The sequence below is a fragment of the Rhinopithecus bieti genome, unplaced genomic scaffold, assembly GCF_001698545.2.
Source record: "Rhinopithecus bieti isolate Rb0 unplaced genomic scaffold, ASM169854v2 scaffold_73, whole genome shotgun sequence".
Lineage (NCBI taxonomy): Eukaryota > Metazoa > Chordata > Mammalia > Primates > Cercopithecidae > Rhinopithecus > Rhinopithecus bieti.
Window position 1 is genome coordinate 1,067,798 of NW_016803103.1, and position 15,855 is coordinate 1,083,652.

The 15,855-nt window shown below is 35.9% G+C and overlaps 1 protein-coding gene across 1 annotated transcript in view; it reads left to right on the top strand.

The window, feature by feature from the left end:
* LOC108542214 (vacuolar protein sorting-associated protein 13B-like) overlaps window positions 1-15,855 on the top strand; it is a 441,791-nt gene that overhangs the window by 370,158 nt on the left and 55,778 nt on the right. Inside the window, exons 20-21 of the mRNA XM_017892173.1 lie at window positions 2,822-2,931; window positions 10,549-10,696. Coding sequence (XP_017747662.1) covers window positions 2,822-2,931; window positions 10,549-10,696 — 258 coding nt within the window. The remainder of the gene's footprint in view (window positions 1-2,821; window positions 2,932-10,548; window positions 10,697-15,855) is intronic.

A 15,855-nucleotide genomic window follows, 5' to 3' on the forward strand; every position in this document is an offset into this window, starting at 1 on the left:
TTTTTTTTTTTTTTTCTTTTTTTGAGGCGGAGTCTCGCTCTGTCGCCCGGACTGGAGTGCAGTGGCCAGATCTCAGCTCACTGCAAGCTCCACCTCCCGGGTTTACGCCATTCTCTTGCCTCAGCCTCCCGAGTAGCTGGAACCACAGGCGCCGCCACCTCGCCTGGCTAGTTTTTGTATTTTTAGTAGAGACGGGGTTTCACCGTGTTAGCCAGGATGGTCTCGATCTCCTGACCTTGTGATCCGCCCGTCTCGGCCTCCCAAAGTGCTGGGATTACAGGCTTGAGCCACCGCGCCCGGCCTTGAGCTTTTTTTCATATGCTGGTTGGCCATATGTATGTCTTCTTTGGAAAAGTGTCTGTTCATGTCCTTTGCCTACTTTTTAATGGGCTTGCTTTTTTTTCTTGTAGATTTGTTTATGTTCTTTATAGATGTTGGATATTAGACCTTGGTCAGAAACAGAGTTTGCAAAAATTTTCTCCCATTTTGGCATTTTCTCCCATGACATTCCCATCATGGCATCGTCATCATGAAATCTTTGCTTGTTCCTGTGTCCATAATGGTTGTCTACATTGTCTTCCAGGATTTTTATAGTTTTTGGTTTTTATTTAAGTCTTTGATCCGTCTTAGGTTGACTTTTGTATACGGTCTAAGGAAGAGGTCCAGTTTCAATTATTTGCTTATGGGTAGCCAATTCCAGCACCATTTATTGCATAGGGAATCCTTTTCCCCATTGCCTGTTTTTGTCAGGTTTGTTGAAGATAAGATAGTTGTAGGTGTGTAGTCTTATTTCTTGGCTGTCTGTTCTGTTTATGTGTCTGTTTTTGTAAAGTTATCAAGCTGTTTTTGTTACTATAGTCTTGTAGTATAGATTGAAGTTGGGTAATGTGATGCCTCCAGCTTTGTTCTTTTAGCTTAGGATTGCCTTGACTAGTCAAGCTCTTTTTTCATTTTATATGAATTTTAAAATAGTTTTTTCTAGTTCTGTGAAGAATGTCATTGATAGTTTGATAGGAACAGCATTGAATTTGTAAATTGCTTTGGACAGAATGGCCCTTTTAACGATATTGATTCTTCCTATCCATGAGAATGGAATGTTTTTCCATTTGTTTCTGTCATCTCTTTGAGCATGTTTTGTAGTTCTCATTGTAGGGCTCTTTCACCTCCCTGGTTAACTGTCTTCCTAAGTATTTAATTCTTTTTTTTGGCAAATGTGAATGGATTGCATTCCTGATTTGGCTCCCACTTGACAGTTGTTAGTGTATAGAAATGCTAATGATTTTTGTATGTTGAATTTGTATCCTAAGACTTCACTGAAGTTCTTTATCAGCTTAAGGAGCTTTTAGGCCAAAACTATGGGGTTTTCTAGATATATATTTTCATGTTGTCTGCAAAGATAGTTTGGCTTCCTCTCTTCCTATCTGGATGGGCTTTATTTCTTTATCTTTCCTGATTGCTCTGGCCAGGACTTCCAGTACTGTGTCTAATAGGAGTGATGAGAGAGGGCATCTTGTTTGGTGCCAGTTTTCAAGGGGAATGCAACAGCTTTTCCCTATTCAGTATGATGGCATATTTCCTATATGCTACAGGTATAGCTGATAACAAAATTGACAAATATCCCTTCCCTTATGTTTCATATATCCTAGTGGAGCTAATAATATTTGTATTAAAAATATATGTACAATTACAGAAACTTATATAGAGATGTATATAACCTGCACATAAATTGAGAATTGTGTATTCTGCTTTAGGTAAGTTCTATTTGAACTACTTTTCACCAGAAAGGGACAAAAAATAGGTTAGTTAGTAGGTTGGGATTACAACCTGTTACACTTCAGCTTTGTGTTTTATGTCAGAATGTTGGCCTGCATTTAATCTAGGCTGCTCTTTTCTTTGCTTTTGAACATTAAAATTGTAATTTTAATGATTTATTGAATGATTATAATTATTTCAAATCATGAATCAATTTTTTAATATAATGAAAAGTTATTTAGGAATATTTTACCTAATGTATTCCATTTTCAGGGCCAATATAAAATTGTTCTTTGCCTAAAAGTTGAGCTTATTATGATATTTTATGGACAAATGCACTTTTAATGAGATGTAATTCACTTTCCATACAATTATTTTATATTGTGTGATTCAGTGGTTTATAGTATATTCACCAGGTTGTACAATTGTTTTCTAATTTCAGAATATTTTTATCACTCTCAAACTACATACCTCTTAGCAGTTATTTCTACTCTCCCCTCTCATAGGCCCTGGTAACCACAAATCTACTTTTTGTCTCTATGTTTTTGCCTCTTGCGGCAATTTCATATAAGTGGAATTCTAAAATATGTTTTCTTTGTCAGGCTTATTTCACTTAATGTTTCAGGATTCATCAATGCTGTAGCATGTATCAGTACTTCACTTCTTTTTATGGATGAATACTTTTCCATTGTATGGAAATACCACATTTTGTTTATTCATCAACTCATGGAAATTTATATTGATTTCACTTTTTGGCTGTTATAACTTATGCTGATATGAGCATGTGAATACACGTTTTTGTGTGGACATAAGTTTTCGGTGTCCACATTTCTTCAAAAAGACATATAGTTACAATATGACCCAGTTATGCCATAGTATTTTCCAAAGTGGGTGTACCAGTTTACATTCCTACCAGCAGTGTATCAGGGTTTGTATTCCTCCACATCCTTTCCAACGCTTGTTACTGTTTGTCTATTATGTCACAACTATCCCACATGGTGTAAAGTGATAAATAGCTTATTGTTTTTTATGAGGAATTATGTAACAATTTAAAAATCTTGTCTCGTAGGTGCTGTACTTCTTTGCAGTGTACAAGGACTAGCAGTTAATATTGACCCAATCTTATATACATGGCTCATCTATCAGCCTCAGAAACGAACAAGTAGACATATGCAACAGGTAAGAGATTTTTAAATAGTTTTTTCTCTTAAATATTTTTCTTATTCATTTAGTAGAATTATATATAGAGAGAGAGAATTATATATGTCTTTTGATTGATTCTTTTTTAACAAATGTACCAGATTTCCTTTGTCTCTCCACTTTACCCCTTTCAAACAATTCTGTTCCCTTATTTTTGCATGTCATTATAAAGTTACATAGTTTTTTTGCATGTCATTATAAAGTTTCTTTGACTACTAAAGGGGCTTTCTGTACAATGGCTTATAAAACAGAAACTAGTTTAGGAGTCCTATTTCACCAGTCTTCATTCTTTCATAGTGCTTACATGTCCATTCTCATGGTGTGCAATACATAAGAATTGCTCAGTAAATGAATGTTGGCATTTTTGATTGTTTTGTTTGTTTTGTTTTGAGACACAGTTTCACTCTGCCTCCCAGGCTAAAGTGCAGTGGCGTGATCTTGGCCCACTCCCTGGTTCAAGTGATTTTCTTGGGACCACCTCCCAAGTTCAAGTGATTCTCGTGCCTCAACCTCCCGAGTAGCTGGGATTACAGGCATATACCATCATACCCAGCTAATTTTTGTATTTTTAGTAGAGATGAGGTTTCACCTGTTGGCCAGGCTGGTCTCGAACTCCTGACCTCAAGTGATGCGCCCACCTTGGCCTCCCAAAGTGCTGGAATTGCAGGTGTGAGCCACGACGCCTGGCCAGCTTTTATTTTTATCTCTACCTTTCCTTGTCATATTTAGGTTTTTTCAAAAAACATGCATCAAATACCTAATCCTTGGATTGGGATGATTGGTGCAAAAAAGGTTGGAATATATGTTTGTTTAAAAAGGTATAAATTACAAAGTAGTAAGTAGACAATTATAGTTTCTACAATACTTAAACATAAATCTGACAGTTTTGTTATTTTCATTTTAAAGATGAAGAAACTGATGTTTATTGAGATTCATTTATGTATAGTCACACAGCTGTAAGTAAATGACAGAACTAAGAATTTTCGAGGCCAAATTTGTGCTTTATTGAATTATAATTTCCCATCAACATAAGTACAATTTTGCAATATCCTATATGGAATAGCTTTGTATCCTTTTTCTGAAGTAACTTCAGGCTAGTTGATTGGAGAAGAATACACAATTTTATAATTATACGAGAATTAAAAGTTTAACAAAAAATACTCTCTAAGGAGCACGTTTTAAAGGTTTTTCTTCACTTTGTCCTAATTTTATTTGAAACTTCTGCCATACCTGTCCCCATTTTTCCTTTCAATGAGTAGTTACAGAATATAAGGCAGTATGCTATACACCATGGCCACAAAAATAAAAGTCATAGGTGAGAATATCCCTCCCTCTGAGAGTATGTAGTATATTTGAGAATCTTAAGGGATATAGTAATGCCATTTTTAGTAATTACTATGTATATGTACGTCCAGGATTATGTAAAAACAAAAAAGAGGAATAGTTCTCACAAGCAGGGTAGTGTGTGAAAAGGAGGAATTAACAACTAAGCTGAGTATCTAGGAGTGAGCCAGACAGGGAAGGTTGTTTTAGACTGAACTGTTTGAGCAAAGGCAAAGAAGATGCAAAAGCATGGCAAGAAAGAGACTTCAGTGGTTCCAGAATGGAGTGAAGTGTTCTTGTAGAGACTGGGAGAAATTGGAAACCAATTTCTGAAAAAAAAATTTGTAGTCCTAGGTATTTGAGACTTCATTTTGAAGGGTAAAGAGGAGCTATAGGAAACTGGTATTAACAGAGCTGGATTTTAGAAAGTTTACTCTAGCAGAATATAGAGAATGAGTGCTACAGAAGTTAGATTAATGGCAGTAACCAGTCTGGAAAAATTTTCTTTGTAAATTCTTGATGGGTTATTCTCTAAGTAATACAGTTATTTCCAGTGTACCATAGATATCCCTGTAGGTCAAGTAGAGTGTTCTAGCAGCTTAAATAAATTAGACATTCATTTAATTGATACCAAGCATATTCAAATATTTTGATTTTTAACTTTTTAAAAAATTATAACTTTTGAAATGAATATACAATCACGTGCCCCTTAATGATGGGGATACATTCTGAGGAATGCATCATTAGGCAATTTTGTTGTTGTGCAAACATCATAGAGTGTACTTACACAAACCTAGATGGTATGGCCTGCTAGACATTTGGGCTATAACCCATCTCTGGTATAGCCTATTGCTCCTAGGGTACAAACCTATACAGAGTATTACTGTACTGAATACCTTAGACAGTTGTAACACAATGTAAGTATTTGTATGTCTAAACATAGAAAAGGTATAGTGAAAATATGGTGTTATAATCTTATGGAACCACCATCTTGTATGCAATCCATTGTTGACTGAAACATTGTTATGTGGCACATAATTATATGTATATTTTTCTAATTCAGAAACAATGCCCTATTTAGAAGCTAAACTACTTGCAATACCAATACTTTGGGAGGCAAGGTGGGAGAATTGCTTGAGCCCAGGAGTTTAAGACCAGCCCGGGGAACATAGCAAGACTCTGTTTTTACAGAAAATAAAAATTAGGTCTGCATGGTGGTACAGGCCTGTAGTCCCAGCTACACTGGAGGCTAAAGCAGGAGGATAATTTGTACCTGAGAGGTGGAGGCTGCAGTGAACAATGATCACACCAGTGTACTCTAGCCTGGGCAAAAGGGTGAGACCCCATCTCTAAACATAATAAAAATAAAAGGTAAACTAACAAATACCATAATCCCACTCATTCAGAGTTACAAATAATGTTGGAGTATATGTCTCCATAGCTAAATCTTTGCATTCATCTTTATTCACTTAGAATATATTTTTACAAGTGTAATTAGTAGCACTAGGCAACTATTTTGCATTTTAGAAACGTATTTTAAGACTTTTGTTATATCACCAAATTGCTTCCAAAATTGGTATACAGTTTGCATTTTCTTTTTCCTTTTTCTTTCTTTCTTTTTTTTTTTTCACACAGGGTCTTGCTCTGTTGCCCAGGCTGAAGTGCAGTGCTGTGATCACAGGTCACTGAAGCCTTGACTTTGTGGGTTCAAGTGATCCTCTTTTCTAAGCCTCCTGAGTAGTGGGGACCACAGACACACACCACCATGCCTGGCTAATTAAAAAAATATATATATTTTTTGTAGAGGTGGTGTCTCACTATATTGCCCCGGCTGGTCTAAAACTCCTAGGCTCAAGTGGTCTACCCAGCTAAGCCTCCCAGAGTGCTGAGATTACAGGCATGAGCCCCATATCCAGCCCAGTTTACATTTTCAACAGCAATTGATAGCATTATTATTTTACTACAGTTTGGCGTACTTAAAAATATACTTTAAAAATGTCCTTATTCTACTATTTTCCTCTTGAATGTTCCCCCCGCCCCACCCCACCATGGAAAATTGAGAGAATTGCATAGTAGAGCCATATGTTTCCATACCCAGGTTCAATAATTATCAAGTCATGACCACTCATCTTTACTCTTAAAATCTGTTAGGTGAAAAAAAATGCCAATATACAGTATTGGTGAAAATGTAGAGAATAATTACTGTTGTTATGAGTGAAAACTTGATAAATTTGTCAGTATCTAATAAAGTTGAAAATTAGTGAACTTATAACCCCAAATTTGTACTTCTTGATGTAGGTACGCTCTTAGAGTGAAATTCATGTAACTAAGGAATACTGTGTAAGACTGCTGTTGCATGTTCATTACAATAATGTGAAAATTTGAAAACCTAAATGAAAATTTGTAAGAAGGTTGATGAAGTATGAAATATTCACATGATATAACATTTATTAAAAATTATACAATAGACCTTAGTATGGACATCTCAAATTATATTTGATGCAAAAGCAAATTCCCCAGGATATATGCAATATGAGAGCACTTTTATATATTTTTCTAAAACTGCCCTTAATGTGTATGTGTATGTGTGTCTGTAAGTGAATACAGGTATAAAAATTAAGTTGAAGGATTTGTACTAACATCATAATAATGGTTGACTCTGGGAGGAAAGGACAGTAGGTTGGCAGTCAAAGGGGATTTTAGTTTTATCTAGAACTTTTTTTAAGAAAACAAATATGATAAACTGTTAATAGCCATTAATTATTGGTTATAATAGGTATGTTGTATTCTTTGTAACCTTCTAGTTTTTTAAAATTTGTTAAATTAATAATTAGTGAAAGATGGTTACCTTTTATATGATGCAGCTATGAAAAGCTTTAGGTATTTTGGGATTATGGGATAGTTTTGAGTTAAAGATAGAACAGCTCTGAGACTAGAGTGCAACTGAAATTTGAGGAGAACTACAGTACCAGAAGGAAAAAGAATATAAGCAGGGTAATAGGAGGTTGTTAAAAATAAATACCGCTTATTTCGATGTTTTTGACCAAGGTAGCCGTATTTCTAGAATAGTAGAGGAAATCACTGGTCTTACTCCTTATTTGGTATCACTTAATGCCTGACATGCAGCATCTTTATTAGCAGTCATTCAACAAATAAAAGTATTTTGTATACAGCTGTGTACAGGGCATACAAGAGCCTTACTCTTGTGTTAGAAAGTGGTTTTGTTTGGCCTTTTAATTCTTGCCTGTGTGAAAATACACTCAGAGTTGTCTGGGCGCAGTGGCTCACAGCTGTAATCCCAGCACTTTGGGAAGCCGAGGCGGGTGGATCATGAGGTCAGGAGTTCAAGATCAGCCTGGCCAAGATGGTGAAACCCTATCCCTAATAAAAATACAAAAATTAGCTGGGCACGGTGGCAGGCGCCTGTAATCCCAGCTACTCAGGGGGCTGAGGCAGGAGAATCGCCTGAACCCGGAGGGCAGAGGTTGCAGTGAACCAAGATTGCACCACTGCACTCCAGCCTGGGCGACAGATTGAGACTCTGTCTCAAAAAGAAAGAAAAAATACACCCAGAGTTTTAGCTACCCAAAGGTATTTTTGTTTGTTGTTTAGTATTGCCAGTACCATGAACTGGATCTATAAAATTTTACATGGATTTTTAACTTTGTGCTTTCATTAGTTGCATCTTTCGGCTACTGTGCTTGAATTTACACTGTATAGCGCATAAATTTTCTCTAGTTGCTTATTCTATAGTTGACCCTAGAAACAAACAACATGAGGGCTAGGGGACACCAACTCCCTGCTTGGTCAAAAACTCATGTATACCTTTGAGTTCCCCCAAACTTAACTAATAGCCTACTGTTGATCAGAGGCCTTAACGATAACATAAATAGTTAATTAACATATATTTTATATATTATATGCGTTATATGTGGTACTCTTACAATAAAGTAAACTAGAGAAAAGAAAATGTTATTAAGAAAACCATGGCCGGGCGCGGTGGCTCAAACCTGTAATCCCAGCACTTTGGGAGGCCGAGACGGGCGGATCACGAGATCAGGAGATCGAGATCATCCTGGCTAACACGGTGAAACCCCGTCTCTACTAAAACTACAAAAAACTAGCCAGGCGAGGTGGCGGCGCCTGTAGTCCCAGCTACTCGCGAGGCTGAGGCAGGAGAATGGTGTGAACCCGGGAGGCGGAGCTTGCAGTGAGCTGAGATCCGGCCACAGCACTCCAGCCTGGGTGACAGAGCGAGACTCCGTTTCAAAAAAGCAAAAACAAAAACAACAACAACAAAAAAAGAAAACCATAAGGAAGACAAAATACTATATAGGACGAAAGTAGATCATTCCTGAAGGTCTTCATGTTGAATAGTAGGCTGAGGAGGAGGAAGAGGAGGGGTTCGTCTTGTCCCAGAAGTGGCAGAGGTGGAAAAAAATCCACATGTAAGTGAACTTATGTGGTTCAAACTTATTCAAGGGCCAGCTGTATATTAATTTTAATCCTGAACTTGGTTATAACTTTTTAGAGTTTGGATTGTATTCCAGGAATATAAATGGGCAGAAATTCAAGGGATTATGGAGTCACTAAATATTAAAGTATAAAGAAGTTTTCCAGTAACCATCTCCACCCCCTCTTATTTTTTAGATATGGAAATTTAAATGCATCAAGACTTAACAATATGTGGAGCATTTCTCATCTAGATCTTAAAAATGATTTCCAATTTAGATTTGTGTATTATCAGTTTGACTAAATACCAAATATAAAAGTAGGTACTCTATGTTATGATGCTTCCGATAATTTATTTAATCTTTTCCTTTTCTCATTTTCAATTTTTTTTTTTTTTTTTTTGAGACAGAGTCTCACTCTTGTTGCCCAGGCTGTAGTGCAGTGGCATGGTCTCGGCTCACTGCAAGCTCTGCCTCCCGGGTTCACGCCATTCTCCTGCCTCAGCCTCCCGAGTAGCTGGTACTACAGGTGCCTGCCACCACGCCCGGCTAATTTTTTGTATTTTTAGTAGAGATGGGATTTCACCATGTTGACCAGGATGGTCTCGATCTCCTGACCTCATGATCCACCCGCCTTGGCCTCCCAAGTGCTGGGATTACAGGCGTAGGCCACCGCGCCTGGCCTCTAATTTCTTTTCCTTTTTTTTTTACTCAGTGTGACTAGCAACTTGTAAAATAATATGCCCTTTTCCATGTTTCAGAACATGATTTATTTTATTACATAGTTATATAATAAACAAGTTTTCATTGAAATACTTTTTCATAATGTAAATTATATTGAGTATTTTAAGTTGGGTGAGGCTTAAGGTTGGATCTATAAAACTTTGGTTGTGGTATTGAAGATAACCTTAGACTACACTGCAGCCTGACCAACCACCACCAGATTTACCATCTGATACAACTGTGTTACAGTTATCATCTGTTGTTTCCCAAGCTACAATTTCCTTCTCAAACTGTGGCTAAAACCCAGCATTTAATGATTGTTTTCCACCCACTTCAACATTGATCTTTGATCCTATGGCAAACTTAAAAGTGCCTTTTTTTTTTTTTGCCAATAATGTGACAGAATTGTATTGGGCATCATCAGCAGTAACATCAGACTTCATTTCAGTGAATAAAGATGAAACAGCTGCTTTACTGTCCAGCTCAGCCCGCATGCATTCAACAGAGGATCATAATATTTTCCAGCTTTCTCTAAGTAGATATTTTTCTGTGCTTTCTGAATATGCTATGGATATCTTTTGTCAGACAAAATATAGAGATTTTCAGTATTCTTCAAAAAAGTTGGAGTATCCATATTAACATGTATACAATCAGTCTGTAAAAGTATGTTTCTGAAAATGCTATTTTATAAGGATAACTTTATAAGGGTACTTTTCCATTTTTTTGAGAACATAATTTTCAAAGTGAATTTAAATTTTATCTTGCTCTTTCTATATTATTTTAATACTTCCTACTAAAACTTAAATTTTCTGGGTACTTACAGGCTCTTTGGTTTTCACTCAGAATTTTAATTTAAAATTTAAATGGGTAAGCATTGCTCTGTGTGTGTGTGTGCGTGTGTGTCTGTGTGTGTGAGAGAGAGAGAGAGAAAAGGCAGGGTGCGGGGACAGATGAAGGAGGGAGAGATTGATTAATTTAAAATAATGAAGTCTCAGCCCCAACTTGTGAAGGACTGTCCTCAGTATTGCCATGTTTAACCTTTACTGCTTAAGAAATAGTTAAAACTAAAACTAAAAGTTTTCATTTTGGCTCTTTCCAGCAGCCTGTGGTAGCTATTCCTCTTGTTATGCCAGTTTGTAGAAGGAAAGAGGATGAGGTGTCTATTGGAAGTGCACCCTTGGCAAAGCAGCAATCATATCAGGCCTCTGAATATGCCAGCAGCCCTATAAAAACAAAAACGGTAACAGGTATGTGTCAAGTACTGTAAAGGGACTATGATTTTACTCCACTTCTAAGCTAGCAAGTCAGCATCCACAATTTCATTGATGCTGGCCAAAGACATGAGACTCCTCGGCTGGAGACAAAGAACTTTATTATCCACAACATCAGCAATAATCACAGTACTAGCATTTTCTTGTGTTAGTGCCCTGAGCCCAGTTTCCATAAGGTGGCATGAAGGGGGCCAGGAATTCTGAATTTAGGGAACCTGAACCTTTTATAATGGATAGAAAGCATGCCTGCCCTTTTCTGCAGAGGGAGGCGCTGTGTCTCCTTTGCGAGGGTGTAAGCACACTTGCCCTTTGCTCAGAAGCAGGATCATATTTCTGTCTTATGAGGCTGTTCGCTATACAAATATCCTTAAAAACAAAGTAGGGAACAAAGACAATCACTGCCTCTACTTAAGAGACCCATGGAGAATTGCATCTCAATAGTATGTTCCTTCAAGTGAATTCTTGAAAACCACAGTACACCTTAATCATCTTTCTTCCCCTTTCTCTCATATTCTCTGCTAGATCTTCTATGCAAATATAAAGTATATGATCACAGATTTTGAAATGCATCTGTATATGCATGGAAAAGTTTATATGTAAACTCATACCAATCACATATCAATTCATAAATGATACCAGTTGATCTGATAATTATTTTACCTTCTTTATTATACTTTATGTTTTTATAAGAAATTAATTTGTAATGAGGGAAAATAAATAACAAACGCTAAAACATAATTTCTCATCATTATTTATAAAATATGAAAACATAAACAACACATTGTTTTTTATTTTAAATTTTTAATATGAACTATGGTTCTTTTCTTTAGAATTAAGGGGAACACCAAAGACATAAATTGCATTTTATGTCTTTGGTGTTCCCCCATCTTTAGAACCATCAGGTATCCTATAGGTATTTTTCTTATAGATAAGGACATTATTATTTCACCAAATGTATATTCTCACTCAAGCTTGCATAAAAATTAATAAGCATCCAACTAATGCTTGTGACTGCTCACAGTCACCAAAGGTAAAAGGCCTTGAGTTGAGTATAACATTTATTGTTTATGAATTCTATTTCTTCCCCTTTGGGTACCCACTATTTTTAATTCTCTGGTAAACTTGGCAGTGGTACTCTCTCTTTTCTTGATAATACTCTTTGCTAAACATTTTCTTTACTTAGAATTATGTTTTAACACTTTGTTTTATTTTTAATTAAAGGATACAGTCTTCTTTTTTAGATTAAAAATATATTTTATGATTTCTTAGAGTATGTACATACATTTAAATGTAGTTATCAATCACTGTTTTAATTATTATTTATATTGCATCATAAATTGTAATGAGTTTGTTAAGGTATTCATAGTCTTTTGCACATCTGCCTACCTTTTTTGGTTGTTGGTTTTTGTTTGTTTTTTAACTATCTTAGCCATTTTCAGTAGCATTAGGTATAAATCAGTAGCATTAGGTATAATCATATTGTTGTAAAATACACAATTTATTTTTTAACTACATGTTACAGTGGAGAAATGTTAATTTTATTTCTGAGTTCTTATTAAAATTATTTTTTAAATTTATATCATCACAACCTATGGTCCAATGTTGATTTTAAGTTCATCCCCAACAAGTTATATGGTGATTTTGACACATGAATACCAAGACCTGCTGATACTGCACTGGGTTTGATTTTGCTTTTTAATTGTTCAGTTAGAAGCAGACCTTTTCCTCTTCCAAATTCAGCCAGTGTTAAGTGGCTGGCTGCAGGGGGACGTGTGCTTGATGGCTGGGGATGTGTTAACAACAGAATGCCACTATTTCAATGATATAGTCACATAGGGTGGACTAAGCCAGAAGAAAAACTTGCTGCTCCACATGAAGATAATCGATTTTCACAAAATTCTAAATAATCTTCCAGAGAATCTGTATGTTCTTCAAAACAACGAAACCCCTAAAAGCTATGACATTTGTTTACCCTAGGTTTTGAAATGTTATAAACCTTAATTTGGAATTATTGATGAAAATTTCTGGAATGGAGATGAAAACTTAAGAAGCAGAATACTCCATAAATCATACTTAAAAGATATAACCCATTTTATCTTACATGTTTATATATTACTTCTCATGTCAACGTAATAAGTACAGAGTTAAAATAATAGAAGCCTTTTAAATTTAAGATACCTTGACTATTGCTAAGATAATAATAAATGAAGACGTGATAATGTTGTAGATTTGGTAGATAATGCTATAAATTCAAAGTATAGAACTTTAGCTTCTGGCCATGATAGACTAACAGAGTTTAGATATATATTCCTGCTGTAAACAACTAACAAACAGGATAAAATATATGGGGAAAATTCCTCAGTTTCTGGACATTGGACAACAGGCAGTGCAGGAGTGTGATTCCTCATAGAAAGGAAACAAAGGTGAGCCCTAGGATTTCCCTAGCTTTCTGCCTCAAGGCACGTTTCAGAATACAGAGTAGAATAGGACATCTTAAACTGAGCTCAGTGGTCTTTCTGAGTTGTAGAGACAGGAACTGAAGTTTGGGGAGGCAGAAATGACTAGAAATTATGGAATAAAATTCCAGAGATGGAGAAAGTTATGCAGAAAAAGAGCCCCTGGGGCGATGAGACCTCACAGGGTTTGGCAAAGAATAACCTTGGAGCTGTGATCTTAATGATTCCCACCCTTACACAGGGCAGAAGGCATTGAAGTTCCTACTGTCCATAGTATACAATTCTCATTGGTTATTTAGGACATTCAGTAGAAACCAGAAGGGTTAGGCCTTAGCTATGGGGCTAAACTATTTATAAAGACTACCCTAGACTCACCTTAAACAAACTTGTAAATCAGCCTCTGAAGGAAACAAAATAGCAAGTAACTGTTACTATTAAAAGGAATACAATACTGTTGTAGCCCAACATCATTAAAAGGAATACAGTAAGATGGCGACATACAGCAACTTAAATATAACAGTGCCAAACATTCAATAAAAAAATTACTAGAGGTGCAAAGGAGTGAGAACTACCAACAGGAGAGAAACTAGCCAATAGAAATAGGCTGAGAAATGACACAGATGATAGAATTAGCAGGTATATTAAATACCTATATGTTAAAACAGGTATCATAACTATGTTCAGATAGTTACAAGAAGTTGGATACATTGAGGAGAGAAATGGAAAATATATAAAAGAACCAAACTCAATTCTAGAGATGAAAAACAAAATATCTGAAATAAAAATTTAGTGGAATTAGATGTAGAGTAGTAGATATTGCAAGAAAAAGAGATTAATTAACTTGAAGACATAGTGATGGAAACATGCCAAAATGAAGCACAAAGAGAATAAAGGAAAATAAATGTACAGAGCCTTATTGAACCATGGGATGATAATTAATTATGGTTGTGAGGGTAGGGCTCATTGAGAGTTCACATTTGACCAGATACTTGAAACAGGCGAGGAAGTGAGCCATATGGATATCTGTGGATAAATGACTTGGAATTATCTATGTATCTATATCTATATCTATAGGAATAAATGATATACTGTAACCCTTTCATTTTATAGGTAAGACTATTAAGTCACAAAGAGGTCAAGAAACTTATCCAAGGTTAAAAAGATATTTAATGAGACTTTTTAAAAATTGAAATTGCCAGAGTATAGGCACTTTGTGATTATTTCCTTCTTTCACTCTGAATATTTCCTTCTTTCTTTCTTTCATGGCATAGGCAGTCCTGCAAATCAGGTCTATGCAAATGTTGTCATCTACTATTTCATCTCTAATACCTAATATATAGCCAGCCAAATTCAGTGCCGTTTTTATTTTTTTTGCTAAGGAATTACTCTAAATTTGCAGCCCTGTCCCGTAGCACTAAGATAGTGAAAGATTTTGCATCAGAGTTACCAAGATGGATACTACTGGGAAACACCTTTATGATCGTGTTTCATAATGGCATTGATAGTTCCACCTTTCTTTATTTGGGTGCTACTCACTGGTGCACAGTTAAGTTCCTGGATGAGACTCAAAAGTGAAACACTACTGTTGGTATATATTTTTTGGCCTTGATATATCCTTAAATATATTCCAGAATGCTGAGGCTTCTACCAAAATAAAAAAATATATATGATCCTTCAGATGTTTCAATTTTCATCAGGCATATGGAAAATCTATCTCTTATGCCTAGGTCTTTAAGAGAAGTAAATATGAAAATTTTGAAATCTTAAAAGTATGTTGTTTATATTACAGATAATAAAAGGCTTTAGATTATTGTTATTTGTTTTTAAAGAACCTGTCTTTGGAGTATGATCTTTGGTTATTGAGTAGAATATTTCTTCTTTATTTATTTTATTTATTTTTTGAGTCGGAGTCTTGCTCTGTCGCCCAGGCTGGAATGCAGTGGCGTGATCTCGGCTCACTGCAACCTCCACCTCCCGGGTTCAAACGATTCTCCTGCCTCAGCCTCTTGAGTAGCTGGGGCTATAGGCACGTGCCACCATGCCCAGCTAATTATTGTATTTTTAGTAGAGATGGGGTTTCACCATGTTGGCCAGGATGGTCTCGATCTCTTGACCTCGTGATCTGCCTGCCTCGGCCTTCCAAAGTGCTGGGATTACAGGCATGAGCCACTGCGCCTGGCCTGAGTAGAATATTTCTAATTACATTTTTTTGCTGACCTCATTTCAAGATGTAATATTTTAAATTTATGCCAAAGTTTAATAATACAGTTATCTTGTTTAGGCTTAAGTTTGGCTGAAAATATCAGACTACTCTAAATAATGGTGCTTTAAACAAGATCCAATTTTGTCTCTCATTAGAAAGTTTAAGCAGGCACCCTAAAGCTATTATGATCTTTCCATATCAGGAAGCTTTTTATTCTACTTTGAGTGACCTTCATTGCCAGGCTTGCCTCATGGTTCATGATGGTGGCTTCAGCAGTTAATCAAGTCTGCATTTCAGTGAGCAGAAATGAGTACAGTGAAAGAAAAAGGTATTTTCTACGTCATTAAGCACTACCCAGAAGTTGCACACCCCATTTTGTTTATATACTCTTGGCTAGAAGCTAGTTACATGGTCCTATCTAGCTGCATAAGAGGTCTTGCAAATGTAGTATGTATTTTTTTTTTTTTTTTTTACGG